The sequence below is a fragment of the Aulonocara stuartgranti genome, assembly GCF_965226115.1.
Source record: "Aulonocara stuartgranti genome assembly, chromosome: 2".
Lineage (NCBI taxonomy): Eukaryota > Metazoa > Chordata > Actinopteri > Cichliformes > Cichlidae > Aulonocara > Aulonocara stuartgranti.
The window spans coordinates 18,282,136-18,306,164 of record NC_138940.1 but is presented as its reverse complement, the minus strand read 5'-3'; the positions used below and the strand labels follow the sequence as shown (position 1 = coordinate 18,306,164).

The following is a 24,029-nucleotide window of genomic DNA, read 5'->3' as shown; positions in this document are numbered from 1 at the left end:
AGAGCGCTAATCGTTCAGGCTGGAGACTTTTTTGGCACTGGGATGATTGTGGCTGATTTTAGACAGGATGGGATCAAATCAAATCTAAATTTATTTATATAGCACATATTAAAAACAACAAAGTTGACCATAGTACTTCCCAGTCAGTAAAAGCATAAGACAATTAAAACAAAACAATAAGAAAACATAGCAAGAAACAATAGGTGACAACACAACAAGCCAGATAACAGCCAACTAGTTAGAATCAAAAGCCAAAGTAAAAAGAGGTTTTATAATGGGATTTAAAAGACTGGATAGACTCAGCGGTACGAATATGAACAGGGAGGTTATTCCGGAGTCTAGGTGCCACAGTTGCAAAGGCCCGGTCACCTCTCAACTTCAGTCAAGACCTTGGATGTACTAGGAGCATCTGATTGGACGACCTTAGTGCTCTATTGGGATTGTACAAATGGAGAAGTGAAACTTTCTAGATCCTGGTGTTCAAATATGCCCCAGTCTGTCTGTGTGAAGCGGTCCTGTGATTTGAAGAGAGCATTTCCAGGTTGTAATGGTCTTTGTGGTGGGCCTGACACTGCGTCTGAGGGGGGTGTAAGGCTGGGAGAGCAGGAATGGTAAATGGTAAATGGTCTGTATTTGTATAGCGCTTTACTTGGTCCTAAGGACCCCAAAGCGCTTTACACTATACACAATCATCCACCCATTCACACACACATTCACACACTGGAGGGAGAGGTAGTTGGACTGACCGAGGTGGGGGGAGGGGTATGGCTCTATGCATGCTTGATGTTGGAGTAAACATGGTCTAGAGTGTTCTCTCCTCTGGTGGGACATTCGACATGCTAATAGAACTTTGGGAGCACAGTCTTTACGTCGGCCTTAGTAAAGTCACCTGCAATTATGTGAACGCAGTCTGGGTAGGCCCGCCGCTGTTAACATGCTGGGAACTGATCTGATCTTTAGGCAGAAGTGCATGTATTTATCTGACACAACGCCTCTGACACGGTCCCTAAATACTGGAGCTCCTAAGTTCACGTGTGGGATCATGTAACCTATCACATGACTGTGGGGAAAGCTAGAACGTGGCTTTGTTCGGCTTTTTCTAAATTACATTTTCTTCTGCTGAAATGTAAACTTTAAGCGGTGTTTTTGTAAAATACACTCACAGCCCCTAACGCTGACAAAACAGCGCCCCCTGTTGTTTTTCGCTTTAACGTTTTATAAACTGCAGACATGTAAACGTCATGACGCAGCGGGCGCAGGGGGAGTGGCCTAACACCCGGTAGTAAAGTGCAGTCATCAGACTGAGTGAAAACAACAACATCAGCTCGATGTTTGCGTGACTCTCGCGGAAGCTTCAGCACCTTTTTCCTGCCGTTTCCCCGGGGGAGAGACAGCCCTCGCACGCCGACACTCCGGCCTCTGTCCCGCTGACTCCCCGGCCTGTGTTCCCCTGAGTCCCCGGAGGAGGGCCTTCGGCAGCGGGCAGAAATGTGGATCCACCCGGAGGAGGTGCTGCTGGCCGGGGCTCTGTGGGTGTCCGAGCGGGCGAACCCGTTCTTCGTCCTGCAGAGGAGGAGGGGGCACGGCCGCGGAGGGGGGCTCTCCGGTGAGCTGGTATTTCAAACATTAGTTCTGCGGCAGATGGAATAATCGATTAGTGATCGATAAGCTGAAACTTGAAGATCCGGGGGTGTTTGCTGTTTTGTACGGATCATGTTTGTACAATATAATATTTATATTGTACGAACGTGATAATTATGTATATTGTAATAACGTGATATTATGTTGTTCAAACGTGAAAAGTATCTTGTTAGAACAATAAACCTTTCACGTTATAACGTGATACACTTGTATTTTTCTTTTGCCTGGGTGGCAGCTCTACGCTTCCGTAGTTTTGTGAGTAGGTGATCTGCACGAGCAAAGATGGAGGCAAAGTTTGTAAATGGCCTGTATTTGTATAGCGCTTTTTTAGTCCCTAAGGACCCCAAAGCGCTTTACACAACCAGTCATCCACCCATTCACACACTGGTGATGGCAAGCTACATTGTAGCCACAGCCACCCTGGGGCGCACTGACAGAGGCGAGGCTGCCGGACACTGGCGCCACCGGGCCCTCTGACCACCACCAGCAGGCAACGGGTGAAGTGTCTTGCCCAAGGACACAACGACCGAGACTGTCCAAGCCGGGGCTCGAACCGGCAACCTTCCGATTACAAGGCGAACTCCCAACTCTTGAGCCACGATCGCCCGTGTCTACAGGGTAAAAATGCGGTTTGAACTTTAGCACACATCAGCAAATTTCCACGTGATTGAACGTGATGCTGTGCAGCTAACCCTAACCCGGAGATCACCGTTAGCTCACACAGTGCTGTAAAATAACTGCCCGTCTGCCGTACCAACATGGCTGCTGAGTGACCTGCACACTCAGCCCACATGCTGCTGTCTGTTAGATTTAACTGTGTGGATGTGTCTGAGGTGGAGCTCCTGCAGATTGTGTTCATTCATGCTGTGCAGAAAGTGACTTGCAGTTCGAAAACCAGCTGACAGGAAGTATGATTCATGGTCTGGGGTCAGCTGACAGGAGTGTTTACTGTCCCGGTAATCGAGTTTGTTGGGTTGAAAGGTCATAGTGTTTTTAAAGGAGTGGGGGTGGACAGGTGGGAGGCCTGTTCAGCATATCACAGGTGTCTCATGAATTGTTCATAAGTGGCTGAAAGCATGGAGATGAAATGGGAAGATGAGCAGAGATGCAGCGAAACAAGAACATATACAGGGCTGGGGTGGCGGGTCGTTTCATCATCGCAGCAACGTGAGGAAGAAGGCCCACTGTCCAAGTGAAGGGTAAAGAGAAGAATCCGTCAGCTTCAGGAACAGAAAGGTTAGAGTTTAAAAGGGCTGAGCAGCTGTGGTTCAGCCTGCAGGACGAGGAGGAGGAGGTCTCACTGATGCTGCCACAGGGAGGTGCAGCAAAGCTTCACATGGAGCCAGAACATGGAGGAACAATCAGAGGTGAAGACCACACAGCAGCAGAGACCCACCCTGAGCTGAGGTGTGTGTGTGCTCAGTGTGGAGAGGATCCTCCATGATGATCTTAATGTTGCAATTGGTTTAATTTGTAAATGAAAAGAATCTGTGGTCGGGGGCGCTGGTTTGACAAGGCTGCAGTAACGCCCAAGACGACCTGGGGCAGGTGATCAGGGAGAACAGGTGTGTCGCCCTGCACTGTATGTGTAGCTGGCTCAATGGGAGACAATGCTCTCATAGAACGATGAATTCATATGCACGGTATAACTAATTAAAAATTTTGAGAGTTTTTCAAAATTACGTTCAGCTGGTGGACGTGTACATGAGGTCACCACTGAAATGCTGAAACGATGTGTCAGAGTAATGACCTGGATGCTGCTGGGAGTTGGTTTAAGTCATTAAATGAATTATTTAATAGGTTTTCAGGTGCGAGTCCACCTGGGGAACCAGAGCAATCAGGGCCAGCGATTGTAGCACCATAACAGTTTGACAGAGGATCAATCAGGTGTGACTTGCACTTGTAGTTAAATCGCAGAGGGAACCATGATGTTAGACTAGAGATGTCTTTCAGCTCTGTGACTGTCTCTGAAACTCGGACCGACTCGGCTCTGACGTGTCCGAGCTCTGCCTTCAACAGCTGTTCAGTCAGAACAGAACAAATAACTGTCTCCCAAAATCAGAACCATGAAGGTCTGGAACAAGAAATGCTCTCTGATATGGTCCAAGTCCAGAACACCTTCAATCCAAACACTGATCAGATCCAGATAACTGCCCAAGTTGCTTCACCTGTCTGTCTCTGTGCAGGTCTCCTGGTTGGGACTCTGGATGTGGTTCTGGACTCCAGTGCCCGGGTAGCACCATACAGGATCCTGCTGCAGACTGCGGACTCTCAGATCTACTGGAACATAGCTTGTGGTGAGTGGACCTCGTCGAGCTACGACCGTGAATGCAGAAAATGTCATTTCTGGTCATGTTTACAGGTAAACGTGTAGAAACACAAAGGCGGGAGTCATAAAGCAGAGCGGCGCTCCGATGCAATGCGCTCGGGTTGATGCTTCCAGCAGTTTAACTTGCGGCCTTCGACCGCTGCTGTTAAAGATCTCTAACATAAGAAGTTGCTCGTCATTTTGGTGTGACAGTCACCATCCCAGAGGTGAGGAGACTTTCTGAGCCAGCTCACCTGCTGCAGAGCTTTTTCAGTCCAGTTTTATTTAAGAAGTGTGAAATCTCAGTAACAGCTGCCTGGAAAAAGCTTCATATTGTGAGGTAAGAACTCCACAATAGCTCGACGATTAACAGGTGTATTTTCCCCAAAGCTCCTGTTGGCTGGTCTGTTCCCATGTTGGCTTCAAAAGCATGTTTGTTTGTGGTGTCAGTGCTGCCGTCACACTGTCACATGAACGCCGAGCTCAGTGATCACTGCCTCTGAGAGCCTCCAAAGAGTTCTGATGCATGAACCTCTTATAATGACCTGGAGGTCACAGTGGACTGTGACCTCAAACAGATGGAGAACATTTTGTCCTCAGTCTGCACAAAATATCTGCTGCCGTCGCTCGAAAGACCTCTGACTGGTGAGGGGGAGGATGTGACCTCTAACAGAAACTCACAAGTTCATCGTCGCTGAGGATGTCTCCTGTCCAAAGATTGCCCAGATTATCCTTAACTTGATGATATCATAGTGGCTGTAAGCATGTTGGTTAATTTAGGTTAACATAACCGTGACTCTGTGGTCCAGCTCCACTTTACCAGCTCGGGCTAAGATCTAAATCATTTCACAGATTTGTAGTTACCTGGTTAGCTCACCTGCAGCGTTCCTGGTGGACGGCGCTAATCTAAGAAGCTAATATGAATTTCACTGAAGAAAAGGTCGTCGGCTTTCATTTGTAGTTTGCGTTCTTTGTTTTTGCGTAATGACATCACAGGCACTGATTGGCTGATTGTGTCAGGTGTGTAACATCTAATTGTGTCGTGTGAGAGGAGCCACCTGGTTAAACCCTCAGCTGTGTCTTGCAGGTTCATCTAGGAAAGAGATCACTGAGCACTGGGATTGGCTGGAAGCCAATCTCCTCCAGACCATCTCCATCTTTGACAACGACGAAGACATCACCACCTTCGTCAAAGGAAAGATCTCTGTATGTCACCTCCTATTTGTTCAGACTGTCTGTTTTTTGCTGTGTGCTGCTGCTGAGTGATGTCACTTCCTGCAGGGCATCATCGCGGAGGAGAACCGGTTAAAGCCCGGAGAGGAGCACGAGGAGGACAGCGGGAAGTTTCGGGAGGCAGAGTTGAAGATGAGGAAGCTGTTTGGCATGCCTGAGGAGGAGAAGCTGGTGAATTATTACTCCTGCAGCTACTGGAAGGGCCGAGTGCCACGACAGGGCTGGCTCTACCTGTCCGTCAACCACCTGTGCTTCTACTCCTTCCTGCTTGGAAAGGAAGGTACGAGCAGCCAATCACAGGCCAGCATTTAGTCTTGTTTTTACACTGAATGCTTTGTTGCTTAAAGCTCAAAGAGAGGGCTCAGACATAAAACAGCTGGATCATATACACCTGACTGAACAGCAGAGACCAAAGTTAGAGGATAAAGTACTCCTTTTTCTTCTCTTGTTGATGATCATGACGTGAAGGAATCGATTCTGTGGGCGTGTTTTACCAAGATTTGATATAAAACAACCAGGGCAGAACGTTTGAGTTGGTTCAGATAGATCATAAAAACGACTGCATCCACAGGAAGTGCTAAGGTTTGTGTCTTGTGTGGCTTCAGGTCTTACTCAGAATCAAGGTTCTTGCACATTCTTTCTTTGTGTGAGGTTGGTTTGAGCTCATTCTTGCCTCCATCTCGCCCACACTTTGATATCTGGACCTGGTTTCTTTGATTTTATCAGCTGTAGCTTTGTCCCCAGAGGTCTTCCAGGTTCTCTTGGGTTTGGATCAGGACTCTGGGTCAGCTGTGAGGATTATGTTGTAAAATAACTGTGTGAAGGAACGGACCCTGCTTCAGAGTAAGACCTGAAGCCACGGGCGACCGTGGATCAGGGGATTGGGAATCGCATCTGTAACCGGAAGGTTGCCGGTTCGATCCCTGGGCTCTCTGTCCTGGTCGTTGTGTCCTTGGGCAAGACACTTTACCCTACTTGCCTACTGGTGTTGGCCAGAGGGGCCGATGGCGTGATATGGCAGCCTCGCTTCTGTCAGTCTGCCCCAGGGCAGCTGTGGCTACAACCGTAGCTTGCCTCCACCAGTGTGTGAATGTGAGAGTGAATGAATAGTGGCATTGTAAAGCGCTTTGGGTGCCTTGAAAAGCGCTATATAAATCCAATCCATTATTATAAGAGACAAACCTCAGCACTTCCTGTGGGTGCAGTCGTTTTTATGATCTATCTGGACCAACTCAAACATTCCGCCCTCACTGAAGGTTCTCCTCACATCATATGTTCCCCAGCCTTTCTGGTCGTTCTCTTGATCGTAGAACGGGTCAGTGCAGAACATACACGCATCCATTCATTTCCTATCTTTTTTTTATGCTTGTGTGCGTTTGAGTCACGGCGGCAGCAGCCTAAGAAAAGTTTTCCAGTCCTGCCTCTCCCTGGCCACTTCCTCTCTCTTATCCAGGGGGACACCGAGATGTTCCCAGGCAGGGGTGGTCCTGGCCTGTTTGGTGCCCTGGGCGAACACTTTCTCTATGCCATGAGTCCCACTCACAGAGAGTTGGGGAATGGCTGCAATCATAGCATTGTAACATGGTGACAGATGTACCCTTAGGCCCCCTCCTCGATTCAGATGGTCTTTGCTGGCCCTACTTATGAATGTTGTTTCAGGATACATAATACCTGCCATTATCCAAAGACACATCTGCTTACCTGTGTCTGACCTTCTCTTGTCCAGATCAGATCAGATCAGAATGGGTTTATTGCCAGATGTTGAGGTTTACAACATTAGGAAATTGCTGTGGTGCTTCAGTGCAGACAATAAGAATTAAAGTGCTATGTAGAAAGAAAGATATGTGCATGAGATATACATGAGATATATACATGAGAATAAGAATTATGAGTGCTACGTAGAAAGATATATACATGAGTGCAGGTGGTGATCAGTGCCGAACATGAAATGATGCAGTTACACAGCGTAGGGTCAGCGTAGGGTACACAGCGTAGGGTCAGCGTAGGGTCCACCTTCCATCAGTAATTTTGCACTCCAGTATTAACACAAACCCCACAACATAAACTAATAGACCTACACCTTGGATAGGGTCTTTCTTTCTGGGATTGCACACAACCCAGGAAAAGTAATTTATGCTTAATGGACTTGGATTGACAACATAATGAATGAAATGTGCACTATTCGAAAGCACCCCCCTCCCCCGACTTCAGTGCAGCAGCAGCAGGCGCCCCGAGGGCCCTCGCGTTCATTTTTCGTGTAATGTGTGTGAAAGAATTTAGAAAACGCAGTCGAATGCCTTCTCCAAGTGCACAAAACACATGGACTAGATCGCCAAACTCCCAGGCACCCTAAAATATCCTCCAGAGGATAAAGAGCTGGTCCAGTGTTCCACAACCTGGACAGGTACTACATTTGATGGTCGGGCTGTCCTCTCAAGCATCCTGGCACAAAACGTCCAGTGGAGGCTGAGGAGTGTGAGGCCCCTGAACCTGATGTCCCCCTTCTTGTGAAAACTCCCAACCCTGTCCCTAGCAGGGGAACTTTTGATTTCTCCTTTGACCAATTTGCCACAGGAGACCTTATCAGGGGGATGGAAACCCACCACAACTGCGAACATTATATTTGTCTCATGTCACTGTTGTGTTTTGGGGCTTTCTTTGATATCCCAGAAATCATCCTCTTTGAACAACCAGATTCAGGTTGATCTCTTCATGTGAACAAACAAAAGTGAACAAACTTTTACAGATTACAGGTAACTCACCTTGGAGTCCAGGGAGTGCTTTTAAATACCTTCTATCACTCTGTGGTGGCATCTGTCATTTTTTTACAGTGTTGTATGTTGGAGCAGCAGTTTATCAGCGGCTGAGAGGAAGAGGTTGGATAAACTCATCAGGAAGGCCAGCTCTGTTCTGGGATGCACCCTGGACCCAGTGCAGGTGGTGGGAGACAGAAGGACTCTGGCCAAAATAACATCTCTGATGGACAGCCTCCCACCCCATGCATGTAAATGTTGCTGAACTGCAGAGCTCCTTCAGTGACAGACTGCTGCGTCCTCGATGCATGAAGCTGCAGATCCTTCCTCCCTGCAGCTGTCAGACTGTACAATCAGAACTGCTCCCAACAAACATAGATGTTTACATCAGTGCTGTAACTGCACTATTTTATCAAGCGATTCACACTAAACCTGGTTTGCCTCTTATCTGTATTTAATTTAATTTAATTTAATAACGGTACAGTACTCTGTTTTTGGTAACCATTGTCCTTGATGTAAATATGTAAATATGTTTCTGTTCTTGTGTTTGTTTGTATACCTGTCTTTCTGGCTGCTGTTACATCCAAATTTCCCCTTGTGGGACAATTAAAGGATTATTCTATTCTATTCTATTCTTGACCAGGTAACAAAAACTCATTGTCCTTCAGGGTCTTTTGTTTTCAGATTTAGGAGAACCTTGAATCAGAACTAGTAGTATGTTGAAAATGTCAGAAAACCTAGGTTTTTCTCTACTTTTGGTCTCTACTGTAGAAACCCGTACATTGTCTTAACCAGCTCTGCGTGTTGGAGCTTCTCCCAGCTGTCTTTATGTGTGAGAGGTGGGGTTTAGAAGCATTCAGAAGTTCTTTGTTGATGTCATCCTGTGACCTCTGACCTCAGTGACTCTGGTGGTGCCATGGACCGAGGTGACGCGGCTGGAGAAGAACGCCACCCTGCTGTTTCCAGAGAGTGTCCGCGTGAGCACTCGCGACACCGAACATTTCTTCTCAATGTTTCTCAACATCAACGACACCTTCAAGTTGATGGAGCAACTCGCTAACATTGCCATGCGCCAGCTGCTCGACAACGAGGCATTTGCTGCCGACCTGTCGCTGCCCAAACCCAGCAAAACGTTGAAGAACGTCTCTGCGCTGAAGAGGTGTCCCTCTGTTTGCACCAGACGGGTTTCTTTTCCTTAAGTCTGTTTTCAGCGCACTCTTGGTTACCATCAACATCTCTCTCTTGTCTGCAGGGATCTGGACGCCCGAGCGAAGAACGAGCGATACCGGGCGATGTTTCGGCTGACGCAGGAGGAGCGGCTTGACGGACACACGGACTGCACCCTGTGGACGCCGTTCGCAAAGATGCATGTTGTCGGACAGCTCTTCATCTCCAACAACTACATCTGCTTCAGCAGCAAAGAGGAAGACCTGTGTCAGCTCATCATACCCCTCCGAGAGGTGAGCTGGGTCAGCTGGTGCTGCAGGAAGTAGATGAGCTGTGGTCAGAGGTCACATGATGGCTACAACATCACATATTACAGAGTGTTGCAGAAGAACACAAATACTTTCATACTGTGGTCACTTTACCCATCGTCCTCTGCAGGTCTCCATTGTGGAGAAGGCGGACAGCAGCAGTGTCCTTCCCTGCCCTGTCTCCATCAGCACCAAGAACAAGATGAACTTCCTGTTTGCCAACCTCAAAGACAGGGACTTCCTGGTCCAACGTATTTCTGACTTCCTGCAGCGAACCCCGGACAGCTCGTGGGGTGACACCAACCCGCTGTCTCAGATTAGTCACTCGGTATGTCCATCACAGCTCGTACCATGGTTCAGCTGCTTTCACAGAGTCCTCATGGTTTTGTTTTTGTCCTCAGGCGTCCTCCTCCGTACCCCCATCTTCTTCTCCAGGTTCTGAGTCCGTTCAGAAGGCACGCCATTATCACCCTGGCCTACCCACAGCCATCCAGGGTCTCCTGCAGCTCTACCACCGAGACGACCCAGAGGACCTGGGACCCAAAGCCGTGAGTACAGATCCGCTCAGTACTCAGCAGTACTGATCAGGCAGTCCTGGTACTGATCTCATTTCCTCCCTCCTGCAGATGAGGGAGAAGATGAAGGAGGAGTCATGGAACATCCATTTCTTAGAGTTTGGTCGAGGCGTCTGCATGTACCGGACTTCCAGAACCAGAGAACTGGTCCTCAATGGGATCCCAGAGCGCCTGAGAGGGGAGCTGTGGCTGCTGTTCTCTGGTTCGTGTTTAAGCGTCATTCAATTCAATTCAATTCAATTTTATTTATATAGCGCCAAATCACAACATAAGTCACCTCAAGGCGCTTCATAGATACAGAGAAAAACCCAACAATCATATGACCCCCTATGAGCAAGCACTTTGGCAACAGTGGGAAGGAAAAACTCCCTTTTAACAGGAAGAAACCTCCGGCAGAACCAGGCTCAGGGAGGGGCGGCCATCTGCTGCGACCGGTTGGGGTGAGAGAAGGAAGACAGGATAAAGACATGCTGTGGAAGAGAGACAGAGGTTAATAACAGATATGATTCAATGCAGAGAGGTCTATTAATACACAGTGAGTGAGAAAGGTGACTGGAAAGGAAAAACTCAGTGCATCATGGGAATCCCCCGGCAGCCTACGTCTATTGCAGCATAACTAAGGGAGGTTCAGGGTCACCTGGTCCAGCCCTAACTATATGCTTTAGCAAAAAGGAAAGTTTTAAGCCTAATCTTGAAAGTAGAGATAGTGTCTGTCTCCTGAATCCAAACTGGAAGCTGGTTCCACAGAAGAGGGGCCTGAAAACTGAAGGCTCTCCCTCCCATTCTACTTTTAAATACTCTAGGAACAACAAGTAAGCCTGCAGAGCGAGAGCGAAGTGCTCTAATAGGGTGATATGGTACTACAAGGTCATTAAGATAAGATGGGGCCTGATTATTTAAGACCTTGTATGTGAGGAGCAGGATTTTGAATTCAATTCTGGATTTAACAGGAAGCCAATGAAGGGAAGCCAAAACAGGAGAAATATGCTCTCTCTTTCTAGTCCCTGTCAGTACTCTTGCTGCAGCATTTTGGATTAGCTGAAGGCTTTTCAGTGAGTTTTTTGGACATCCTGATAATAATGAATTACAGTCGTCCAGCCTGGAAGTAATAAATGCATGAACTAGTTTTTCAGCGTCACTCTGAGACAGGATATTTCTAATTTTAGAGATGTTGCGCAAATGGAGGAAAGCAGTCTTACATATTTGTTTAATATGTGCGTTGAAGGACATATCCTGGTCAAAAATGACTCCAAGGTTCCTCACAGCGTTACTGGAGGCCAAGGTAATGCCATCCAGAGTAAGAATCTGGTTAGATACCATATTTCTAGGCTTTTCAGGGCCGAGTACAATAACCTCAGTTTGATCTGAATTAAGAAGCAGAAAGTTAGCGGCCATCCAGGTCTTTATGTCTTTAAGACATTCCTGCAGTTTAACTAATTGGTGTGTGTTATCTGGCTTCATGGACAGATAGAGCTGGGTGTCATCTGCATAGCAGTGAAAATGTATGCGATGTCTTCTAATGATACTGCCTAAGGGAAGCATGTATAATGTAAACAGAATTGGTCCTAGCACTGAACCCTGTGGAACTCCATAATTAACCTCAGTGTGTGAAGAGGACTCTCCATTTACATGAACAAACTGGAGTCTATTAGATAGATATGATACAAACCACTGCAGTGCAGTACCTGTAATACCTACAGCATGTTCTAATCGCTCTAATAGGATATTATGGTCGACAGTATCGAATGCTGCACTAAGGTCTAGCAGGACAAGCACAGAGATGAGTCCACTGTCAGAGGCCATAAGAAGATCATTTGTAACCTTCACTAAAGCTGTTTCTGTGCCGTGATGAACTCTGAAACCTGACTGAAACTCTTCAAATAAACCATTCCTCTGCAGATGATCTGTTAGCTGTTTGACAACTACTCTTTCAAGGATTTTTGATATGAAAGGAAGGTTGGAGATTGGCCTATAATTAGCTAAGACTGCTGGGTCTAGAGTAGAGATGGCACGATACCACTTTTTTATGTCCGATACCGATACCGATATCATAAATTTGGATATCTGCCGATACCGATATGAATCCGATATAGTGTTTTTTTAATCAACAAAACTGTTTTTTAAAATATCTTGCTGCATTTTGCAAGTCTGCAAGTTCATACTCAAGTTTAAAACAACAACTACACTAAAGCTATTCTGTTATACCTGTATACAAAAAAAATATTTCATAGTTCAGCAATACTGATCAATCTAATAAACTTAGACCTACACCATCCTCCCTATTCTGGTATTTTAAAGAGTACTTAGCGTAAATATTAAGCAACCTAACTAATAGGGTTCCAACTCCCAGCAACAACAAAAATAAATAAATAAAAAATAGGGAACCACCCCTCACGCGCCACCTCATGATGCTTAATCGACGTAATCAACCTTAATTTGATGCAGTGTGAAAAAAAATGCACAGAAATCAATTATTTTTCAAGAAATATTAAATAGATTCAACATCTTTCTTCAACAAAATTGCAGACTGCACAGATGGTACCTTCCCAAAGGAAAAAGTACTATAGCTTACTAGGGTATATATATTAGACTTAATAGTTACTATATACAGTAATTGACTTCTATTCATTTTACATCAAATTAAAACTTTGGGTGTCAAATAATTATTTATTAAAAGCTAGACATTTTAAATGAGAATAAGAAAGAAAAGTATGTCTTTGTGCCCCCTTTTCCCAGTTAATCCCCTATCGGCCCCCCTGGGTAAACTTTGCTAGATCCGCCCCTGCACAGTTACCAGCCGTCAGCTACGTAGAAAAAGATCCTGGTGTAGAAAGTAATATTAAATAAATTGTAACAACAGCTTATCAAGCTTAAACGTGCTGCTGTTGTTCAGCCGCTGGTTTGCTCTTTCTGGCGCAAAGTGGACCAAAAACAAACAAGAGAGACTCGTGACAGAAAAGCCGATCAGCTGATCATTAGCAGTTTCACGATTGAAGTAGCAGCCGGAGAGCGAGAGGCAGTCGCTCGTTAAGCTTAACGTGGGAATGCTTTACAAACATTCAGAGATGGACTTACACACTTGCTTTACTTCTCTCGGGGATAACTTTGTCGGAGATGAAATGCCGGGTTGCTAGCGAAGCTCCAAATGCTATCCAGACCACCACAGGTCCGCATGCCACAGCTGCTCTATCACGTGATGCATACTGCTCCGACGTGCTAACGTTCTGAGGTGAGTTACGGTGTGTTGCAAGTTTTGTGAGGTGCTTTCGTGATATTTAATGGATCGGATTACCTTTTTTATTTTTCTCCGATATCCGATCCAGTAATTTAGGTCAGTATCGGACCGATACGTAATATCGGATCGGTCCATCTCTAGTCTAGAGATGGCTTTTTGAGTAAAGGTTTAACTACAGCTAGCTTGAAGGCCTGTGGTACATAGCCGATCATTAGAGATAGGTTGATCATATTTAAGATCGAAGAATTAATTAATGGCAGGACTTCTTTGAGCAGTTTTGTAGGAATGGGGTCTAAAAGACACGTTGATGGTTTGGAGGAAGTAATTATTGAAGTTAACTCAGAAAGATCAATTGGAGAAAAAGAGTCTAACTTAACATCAATGGTACTAAGAGTAGCTGTAGATAATATTACATCTGTGGGATGATTATTGGTAATTTTTTCTCTAATGATAAAAATTTTATTTGTGAAGAAGTTCATGAAGTCATTACTAGTTAACGTTAAAGGGATTGTTGGCTCAAAAGAGCTCTGACTTTTTGTCAGCCTGGCTACAGTGCTGAAGAGAAACCTGGGGTTGTTCTTATTTTCTTCAATCAGTGATGAATAGTAAGATGTTCTGGCTTTGCGGAGGGCTTTCTTATAAAGCAGCAAACTTTTTCTCCAGGCTAAATGATGATCCTCTAAATTTGTGACACGCCATTTCCTCTCCAGATTACGAGTCATCTGCTTTAGGGTACGTGTTTGAGAATTATACCATGGAGTCAGGTACTTCTGATTAGAGACCTTAGTTTTCACAGGAGCTACAGTATCCAGAGTCGTACGTAGTGAGGAGGTAAAATTGTTAACAACATAATCGACCTCTGTTGGGGTAGCGTTCAGATAGCTGCTCTGCTCTATGTTGGTACAGGGCATTGAAGATGATAACAGTGGGTGGATTATATTCTTAAACTTAGTTACAGCGCTTTCAGAAAGACATCTACTTTGATAAAGTCTACTCTTCACCGCTGTGTAATCAATTATTGTAAATGTAAATGTTATCAGGAAATGATCAGACAGGAGAGGGTTTTCAGGAAACACTGTTAAATGTTCAGTTTCTATGCCATATGTTAAAACAAGATCTAAAGTGTGATTAAAGTGGTGGGTGGGTTCTTTTACATTTTGAGAGAAACCAATTGAGTCTAATAACAGATTAAATGCCATGTTGAGGCTGTCATTTTTAGCATCTACATGGATGTTAAAATCACCCACAATAATTATTTTATCTGAGCTCAGAACTAAATCAGATAAAAAGTCTGAGAAATCAGACAGAAACTCTGTGTAAGGCCCAGGTGGACGATAGATGATAACAAGTAAGACTGGTGTCTGAGTTTTACAGCTGGGGTGGACGAGGCTAAGCATCAGGCTTTCAAATGAATTAAAAGTCTGTCTTGGTCTTTTATTAATTAACAGGCTGGTGTGAAATATTGCTGCCACACTGCCCCCTCGGCCTGTGCTTCGAGATTTCTGGTAGTTAGAATAACTCGGGGGTGTTGATTCATTTAAACTAACATAATCATCCTGCTGCAACCAGGTTTCTGTATGGCAGAGTAAATCGATTTGTTGATCAATTATTAAGTCATGTACTAACAGAGACTTGGAGGAGAGAGACCTAATATTTAATAATCCACATTTCACTGTTTTACTCTTTGGTTCAGATGTGGATACTTTATTGTTCTTTCTTTGTAATTGTTTATGTTTAAGTTGTTTGTTGCTGGTTTTTTGTTTGTTTTTTGTCTGTTTGGGAGCTGACACAGTCTCTATGGAGATGGGTTTTTGGGGGGGTAGCAGGAGGAGAGAAGCTGCAGAGAGGCGTGTAAGACTGCAACTCTGCTTCCTGGTCCCAACTCTGGATAGTCATATTCAGAGTTGGGACCACGAATTTCTGTTTATGCTCATTTTCGCATACTCATCTGTCCTCCCGTCCATCCAGGAGCGCAAAACGAGATGGCAACCCACCCTGGTTACTATGGTGAACTGGTGGAACAGGCCATGGGGCTATGCTCATTAGCTACTGAGGAGATTGAGCGCGACCTTCACCGCTCGATGCCTGAACACCGAGCCTTCCAGAATGAGATGGGCATTGCCGCCCTGCGCCGCGTCCTCACCGCATACGCCCACCGCAACCCGGGCATCGGATATTGCCAGGTACTCCCATAAAGCAAAATGAAACAGAAGCGTTGTGTTTCCCCATCAAGCTCAGCCGGGTGCCTGAAACAACCCCCTGACACAGCTGATGACGTCTGCACTAACATGATGTGTAAGGCGTCCTGAGGTGGTGTCGGTTTGTTGTTTCTGACCTTCTGTCTCCTCCACCAGGCAATGAACATCGTCACCTCTGTCCTGCTGCTCTACTGCACCGAGGAAGAGGCCTTCTGGCTGCTGGTGGCGCTGTGTGAGCGTATGCTGCCCGACTACTACAACACCCGAGTTGTAGGTCAGTAGAAGGCAGGATCACAGCACCAGAGTAGATCCATCCTCTGGTGGAGACGGGTCTGAGGAGTCCTCCTTAGGCTTGGGGATAGTGACGTGGTTTCCGTATGTCCTGCAGGAGCGCTGGTGGATCAGGGGGTGTTTGAGGAGCTGACCCGGTCCTTCCTCCCCCTGCTCTATGAACACATGCAGGAGCTGGGGGTCATCTCCACCATCAGCCTGTCCTGGTTCCTCACCCTCTTCCTGTCTGTGATGCCCTTCGACAGCGCCGTCCTGTTGGTCGACTGCTTCTTCTATGAGGGCATCAAGGTCATCTTTCAGGTAGGAGTGCTGATGGACCCAGGGACACCCACAGATCCATTATTTTGGATGTGAATGAGATTGTGCTATAGCTGAATGACTTCCAGTCTCTAAATGTACCCGCAGGTGGCGCTGGCTGTCCTCCATGACAACATGGATGCCCTGCTCTCCTGTAGCGACGAGGGAGAGGCCATGACCATCCTGGGCAGGTACGAGTCCAGAGCCAGAATCGGCTCACTCCGAACTGTTCTGTGTACACCTGAGGAATAAATCCAACTTGTGTTGCAGGTACCTGGATAATGTGGTCAATAAACAGACGGTGGCTCCGCCCATCCCTCACCCGCACGCCCAGCTGACAAGTGGAGACGAGCCGTCGCCTGAAATCGATGTCTTTGACCTCATAAAGTCATCGTACGAGGTGATGCCAGAGTGGTGGTGGTGGTGGGGGGGGGTCACTAAGCTTTCTCACTGGGATAAATTCAGACGGATGACGTGAAGGTCAGAACCTAGAAAAACAGACTACTTTATGTAGACAGCCATTAAAACGATCAGAGCTCTACGTTGTGACTGATGTTGGAAACGTAAATGTTTTCTAATATTTAATGAATTATTCCGCCTTAAGAACACGCTGCATGCTGCCTTTGAGCTGCACGTTAGGTCTTCACCCAGAGCTGCAGGAGGAAGGGCCACAAACCCCACAGAGTCAAATACACACGGAGTACAAGAGGAATAAAGGACGATATAAATCACAAAATTTTTACATTTTCTGTAAATTCTGTGAATTTCAGGCAGCTCAACTTGCGTGAAGTGTTTCCAGCTGGGCGTTGCGTACCTGGAGTCGAGTGTTTTAATTGAAACGATACATTTTTAGACATAAGTTGTAACGGCCGCCGTTTTCTTTGTGAGTGTTTCTTACACGGCGTGCTGCGGGGAAAAGCCTGTTCTAACGTTTGAGTCTAAGGTTTATTTTTTTAGCACCTGGCGGCTCTTTTTACTTCTCATCCATAAACACTCTGCATCTTTCACGTGATTCAGTTTATTTTGAAAAGTCTCAACAGGATCTTGAGCTTTATTGTGAAAGGTTTATGTGGAAAATAAACAAGCGGACATGTGATGCGGTTACCGTCATTGTTGCTAACGACAACGCATAAAAACAAGCACTTCTGTCTGTAGTGTGGTTATATTAAATATAAGAGAACTTTAAAGAAAGAGAGAGCTTTAAGCTATCCATCAAAATAATGAACAAATATTGCCGTAAACAGTTTATTTTGCGACACCATGAAACAAACGATAGCGTAAAATGAAACTATCGACGTTTTTATATCGTCATCCGATACATATCGTTATATCGAACAGCCCTAGCGGCCAACACATCAGGACGGTTAGCCCCGTGGGGTCCACCTCCACACTAAAGCTTTAGTGCTGCTTGAGCGAAGCGATTCTCCAGGACTTTTTCATTTCGAAAGCACAAATAAAATATTCACCGTTAACTTAACTGGCTGAAAGTCAGCTGTCACATTAAGGGCTGTGGTTGTGACCTTTCAATATGAAGCATCTTAAGGCCACTGTTATTGTGATTTGGCACTGTGTGAAAAAACCTGAATCGAAAATAGAGTTGAATAGATGACGGTCTGCACCTAGGCAGAGACCCTCAAACACCAATGTTGGGTTTTTGTACTGAACATGAACTACAGTGGGGCAAAAAAGTATTTAGTCAGCCACCGATTGTGCAAGTTCCCCCACTTAAAATGATGACAGAGGTCAGTAATTTGCACCAGAGGTACACTTCAACTGTGAGAGACAGAATGTGAAAAAAAAAAAAAATCCATGAATTCACATGGTAGGATTTGTAAAGAATTTATTCGTAAATTAGGGTGGAAAATAAGTATTTGGTCACCTCAAACAAGGAAAATCTCTGGCTCTCACAGACCTGTAACGTCTTCTGTAAGAAGCTTTTCTGTCCCCCACTCGTTACCTGTATGAATGGCACCTGTTTGAACTCATCATCTGTATAAAAGACACCTGTCCACAGCCTCAAACAGTCAGACTCCAAACTCCGCCATGGCCAAGACCAAAGAGCTTTCGAAGGACACCAGGAAAAGTATTGTAGACCTGCACCAGACTGGGAAGAGTGAATCTACAATAGGCAAGCAGCTTGGTGTGAAAAAATCAACTGTGGGAGCAATCATCAGAAAATGGAAGACATATAAGACCACTGATAATCTCCCTCGATCTGGGGCTCCACGCAAGATCTCATCCCGTGGGGTCAAAATGATCATGAGAACGGTGAGCAAAGATCCCAGAACCACACGGGGGGATCTGGTGAATGACCTGCAGAGAGCTGGGACCAAAGTAACAAAGGTCACCATCAGTAACACACTACAACGGCAGGGAATCAAATCCCGCAGTGCCAGACGTGTTCCGCTGCTGAAGCCAGTGCATGTCCAGGCCCGTCTGAAGTTTGCCAGAGAGCACATGGATGATACAGCAGAGGATTGGGAGAATGTCATGTGGTCAGATGAAACCAAAGTAGAACTTTTTGGTATAAACTCAACTCGTCGTGTTTGGAGGAAGAAGAATACTGAGTTGCATCCCAAGAACACCATACCTACTGTGAAGCATGGGGGTGGAAACATCATGCTATGGGGCTGTTTTTCTGCCAAGGGGACAGGACGACTGATCCGTGTTAAGGACAGAATGAATGGGGCCATGTATGGTGAGATTTTGAGCCAAAACCTCCTTCCATCAGTGAGAACTTTGAAGATGAAACGAGGCTGGGTCTTCCAACATGACAATGATCCAAAACACACCACCCGGGCAACAAAGGAGTGGCTCCGTAAGAAGCATTTGAAAGTCCTGGAGTGGCCTAGCCAGTCTCCAGACCTCAACCCCATAGAAAATCTGTGGCGGGAGTTGAAAGTCCGTGTTGCTCGGCGACAGCCCCAAAACATCACTGCTCTCGAGAAGATCTGCATGGAGGAATGGGCCAAAATACCAGCTACTGTGTGTGCAAACCTGGTAAAGACCTATAGTAAACGTTTGACCTCTGTTATTGCCAACAAAGGTTATGTTACAAAGTATTGAGTTGTATTTTTGTTATTGACCAAATACTTATTTTCCACCCTGATTTACGAATAAAGTCTTTACAAATCCTACCATGTGGATTCATGGATTTTTTTTTCACATTCTGTCTCTCACAGTTGAAGTGTACCTCTGGTGCAAATTACTGACCTCTGTCATCATTTTAGGTGGGGGAACTTGCACAATCGGTGGCTGACTACTTTTTTGCCCCACTGTATTGTTGGGCTTAATGCACCCAGAGTGGACTGTAAAGCTCTGTGGGTGGTCTAACAGTCCACACTACCTGTTGAGAGCGGCGCCAAACTGACTGAGTCTTTCTCGTTCCCTACACGAGCTGATGGATCTTCCTCGGCAGGTTGATGAGCAGGTTTGGTGGTGCAGGAAGGATGTTTGTGATGAAAGGCGTCCTCTTCTCTGAGGTAACTGCAGCTTCTTCTTCTCTGTGCAGAAGTTTGGCAGTCTGCGCTCTGATGTCATTGAGCAGATGAGGTTCAAGCAGAGGTTAAAGGTCATCCAGTCCCTGGAGGACACTGCCAAGAGAAGTGTGGTGGGTGTTTTCACGAGCTTATACAGCGCGTTAATGAAGACATTGAGCTCACAGGTGTGCGTGTGTGTGTGTGTGTGTGTGTGTGTGTGTGTGTGTGTGTGTGTGTGTGTGTGTGTGTGTGTGTGTGTGTGTGTGTGTGTGTGTGTGTGTGTGTGTGTGTGTGTGTGTGTGTGTGTGTGCGCGCGCGTGCGTGCAGGTGAGAGCGATGATGACGGAGTCAGCCTTCAGTATTGAAGAGCTGGAGGAGCTCTACTGTCTGTTCAAGGTGAGTTCATGTTTGTTACACGGTTCCTGTGCTGACCTGATGTTCAGGTGTGAAATAAACCAAAAACATTTTTTCACCAATTCTGTTAGAAAGTGTTTCAGCAAACAGGACGAAACCACCTCATCGTCCTGCAGGCTGATCCAGAGCTGCTCAGCCTTTTACACTCTAGTCTTTCTGCTCCTGGGTGCTCTGAGTTTGCTCTGTGAGACAGCAAGCCTTCTCGGTGGGTCTTCCTCACTTGGCTGTATGCTGTGATGAAGGAAAGCACCCCTTCCCACGGCCTTTTGATGTTCTTGTTTCTGCTTCTGGACCAAAGTGTTGATGTGTCCTTTCCCGGTGTTCTCGTTGTTCCTGTCTAACAGTAGCTTCCATCACGTCTGATTACTTATGAAGAAATGTAGGTGTAACCCGCGCCTGTTTATCAGACAGGAAGTGACCTTGTTTTTGTGTGACCCTGCAAGAGTCAGAACTTCATTTTTTCCTTTTTCAAATCTGTTCTGTGACGTAAACATAGCTCTACCTGTATGTTCAAGCATGTTACTGCCTCTAACCCCGCCTCCTTTTTTGTCCATTCTGCCGATCCAGTCCAAACACATGACCAGCTGTTACTGGGGTTCCAGCAGCTCTGCCGCTGAGCGTCACGATCCCAGCCTGCCGTACTTGGAGCAGTACCGCATCGACCCGCTTCAGTTCCGTCAGCTCTTCGTCTCGCTCGCTCCCTGGGTCTGCGGAGGGCACAACCCAACCCTGTCGGCCCGCCTCTTCAGGCTGCTGGACCAGAACCAGGATGGGCTAGTCAACTTTAAAGAGTTCATCACCGGACTGAGTGAGCCCAGATTACAGCCTCAGATTACATATTACATATGCAGATCATAGATTAGTGATCCAAACGAAAGATTACAGATCTAGATTAGCACTTCAGAAAATAGATTACAGATCGACAATCCAAAGTACATATTATATATTACAGGTCAAGATTAGAGCTTCAGGTTACAGAGCTCCACAGGTCTTAGTGTGTATGTTTTGCAGGTGGGATGTATCACGGGGACATGACGGAAAAACTGAAGCTACTGTACAAGCTCCACCTACCTCCAGGTAACACAGCTCACCTGTACAGGTGAGTGTAACCCTGAATCATGAGATCAGCTCTTCCTTATTCTGCACTGATCTGGTTTTGGTCCTGATGAATTCTGTAACCCGCTGGCCGTGACGTCAGAGGTTCCAGCCTTTACACTGTCAGATTTTTGGAGCCAAACCCAGCGTGGTGGACCAGGTGTGAATGGGGTCGAAGTCGGGTTTTGGGTCTCTGTGGGGTCTCCTGGTTTTGAAGGGTGGTAAATTGAGAGCTGGTGAGAACTGAATGGATCAAAGACTGAACCACAGGTGGAGAACCTGCAACTCACCTGCTGCTTGTTTGTTTTAGCTCTGTGTCCAGAGGAGGCGGAGTCTGCTCTAGAGGCCACGCAGTTCTTCACCGAGGAGGAACCTCGAGGTACACACACACACACACACACACACACACACACACACACACACACACACACACACACACACACACACACACACACACACACACATCTGTTGTCACTTCCTGTTAAAATGGAGTTCTTCCTCCCTGCTGTTCAGAGAGGATCCTGTGGTTGTCGGTAATCGTTGAGTCTGCATGAAGCTTAACTCAAACTGATCAATCTGCATGAACAAACCTTGGATTAACACACCTGAACATTTCACTCTGCTTCTCCTTCCTCTTTTCCTTCTTCCTCTTCCTGTGATGTTTCCTTCCAGAAGCTTCCTACTTCTCTGATCAGAATGCATTGCGGCAGCAGGAAGTGACACCAGGTTTGTGTCTGTTTGGTTTGAGGGTTAGGGATGTTACTCTGCTGCCAAGTTATTCTAATGTTTTTCTCGTGTTTTTGTGATGATGATCATAACATTAGCAGATAATTTGAAAATTCCTGGCTAAGCTATCAGGTGAATTCCTCAGCGTTAGCTAAACTTAGAAGACCTTCAGCTCAGGATTGAATTTAACCTGGAAAATGAGGTCATGGTGACCTCATCCATCTTTAGACCGTCTGTTCCATTCTCACATTTAACCCCAAAGTTTGATAATGAGGATGATGATGATCTCTATCTGAACAGGTGAGGAGCCAAAAGATGGAGACAGTGAGGAGAAAAAAGGTAACTTGACCTCCCTGACTCGAGTCTTTAAGGAGGAGGAATCACTCTGAGGCTTGGCCCAATCGTTTGACCCCTGACCTTTGGTCTGTTTTAGAGGTGAAGGACTACAGGTACTACCTGAGGATGTGGGCCAAGGAGAAGGAGACCAAGAGAGAGACCATCAAAGACCTGCCGAGGATGAACCAGGTGAGAATGTGAGGTGTTACACCGTTTTTTTACAGACACAAGTGTGACACCCAGGTAGCAAGGATGGTTCAAACCAGGTATCTAAGGGGGTGTTAAAGGCAGCGTGCACCTGGACAGGTCGCCACAGAGAGACTGATTAATTTTAATAAAATTAAGTAATTAGTGTTTTTTTTCTTAGTCCTGGTGGGGAGAGGAAGCCACAAACAAGCATACAAGTAAAATATCCTGTACAGCTGTGTGTCTGTTATTGTATATATTTATATATATATGTGTGTGTGTGTGTGTGTGTGTATGTCTGTGCGTGCAGGAGCAGTTCATTGAGTTGTGTAAAACTCTGTACAACATGTTCAGCGAGGAGGCTCTTGAGCAGCAGCTCTATCACGCCATCGCCACGGTTGCCAGTTTGCTGCTGCGCATCGGTGAAGTGGGCAAGAAGTTCAACAACGGCACCAAGAAGCGCGAGACCACGCCACAGACCTCGCTCTCTGCTCAGACGTTGCCCCACAGCCCTCAGGGGGAGGAGGAGGGGCCTGGTCACGGGGCGTCTGGTGAGTCCGAAGTGTGCCGAGCTCTGGCTGACGCCCAGCTGGAGGTGGTGGCGCCTCAGATGTCCGACGAGGAAACAAAAGATGATGCGTCAGTGTCTTCATATTCGGTGGTGAGTGCCGGCTCGCTGCAGTGCGAGGATATCGCTGAGGACACGGTGCTGATCAGGGGCGGCGAGCAGAGGCAGGGTAGCGTGTTGGATACGGATTGGTCGATCACCTTTGAGCAGGTGTTGGCTTCGATGCTGACAGAGCCGCCGCTTGTCGACTACTTTGAAAGGAAGAGGGACATCCAGGCCAAAATGGCCGCCTGCAAGGCTCAGCGGGCAGTGGAGCGCCAGATAAGCTCCGCCTCCGACCATGAACTCACGCGGCATTCTACCTGAGCACCTCCCTCACCTGTCCATGTGCACCATACAGGTAACCGATGTAATCAGCTAAGTGGATCATGGGACTGGAGCCTCTCTGATGATGTTACAGTGACTCTGATTGGCTGGCGGGTCCTGCAGACTAAACTTCCTGTTTCAGTGTTTCAGATCTTATCGATTAGAGACAATCTGATCAATCAATAAGCGCATTGATCTGTTAAAGGTCTACATTTCCTTTAGATGTTTCACAATAAAAGCCCTTATATTGTGACTGAGGTGTTTTACTGTGAAGGAGCTGGAGGAAGTGTTCCACAACGCTGTATAGATCCATCTTTTGAATTATTCATTGATCAGCTCCTGTGTCTCTGCAGGACCAATCAGTGAACAGGAAACAGAAACCGATAAATGGTTGGCGAGTTCCCCTGTAGAAGACTCAAACACATGTGAGTTGCATCAGACTTTTATTGTGAAATAAAGATTTATGATCAGTACTAATGGTTTATAATCAATAACGATGAAGACGCCATATTTCACCAGGTGTGTTTACACCTGGACTCTTACTTTGAAGCCTTGTTTGTTCTCTCCACTGCCTGTGTGATGACATCACTCTGTTTGTGATGTCATCGTGTTTTTATGTGTTTGACCTGATTTTAAACTCACTGTGTTGATCTGTTGTTCTAATAAATACTGGAGGAAGTTCTTACGCTGCTGTGTCATCTTTGAGAAATATGTCATAATTTAAAGGGTCGGTGCAACATATGACAGGCTCAAAGGTCAGAGGTCGTCTCGTGCTTCATCGTCTTACTTCAGGTTTATAAGATTTTTATTAATGACACAGTTACACTTTCAGAAAAGACGTTTAAAGTAGATT

The 24,029-nt window shown here is 46.1% G+C and overlaps 1 protein-coding gene across 2 annotated transcripts; it reads left to right on the top strand.

Moving 5' to 3' along the window:
- The first annotated feature begins 1,245 nt into the window (after positions 1 to 1,245).
- Positions 1,246 to 23,861, top strand: tbc1d9b (TBC1 domain family member 9b). 2 transcript variants are annotated; one of them, XM_082510033.1, is made up of 23 exons: positions 1,246 to 1,606; positions 3,828 to 3,938; positions 5,037 to 5,155; positions 5,231 to 5,462; positions 8,836 to 9,094; positions 9,188 to 9,395; positions 9,541 to 9,738; positions 9,812 to 9,958; positions 10,037 to 10,187; positions 15,189 to 15,403; positions 15,575 to 15,692; positions 15,807 to 16,009; positions 16,115 to 16,197; positions 16,277 to 16,406; positions 19,518 to 19,616; positions 19,813 to 19,881; positions 20,467 to 20,707; positions 20,911 to 20,976; positions 21,305 to 21,373; positions 21,667 to 21,720; positions 22,021 to 22,059; positions 22,154 to 22,245; positions 22,553 to 23,861. In XM_082510033.1, exons 1-23 carry the CDS (start codon positions 1,489 to 1,491, stop codon positions 23,174 to 23,176), a joined length of 3,645 nt encoding a protein of 1,214 aa, XP_082366159.1. In that variant the 5' UTR covers positions 1,246 to 1,488; the 3' UTR covers positions 23,177 to 23,861. The 2 variants fall into 2 exon arrangements, with proteins under 2 accessions (XP_082366159.1, XP_082366160.1); XM_082510034.1 differs by lacking the exon at positions 1,246 to 1,606 and adding an exon at positions 1,848 to 3,008.
- The last annotated feature ends 168 nt before the right edge of the window (positions 23,862 to 24,029 follow it).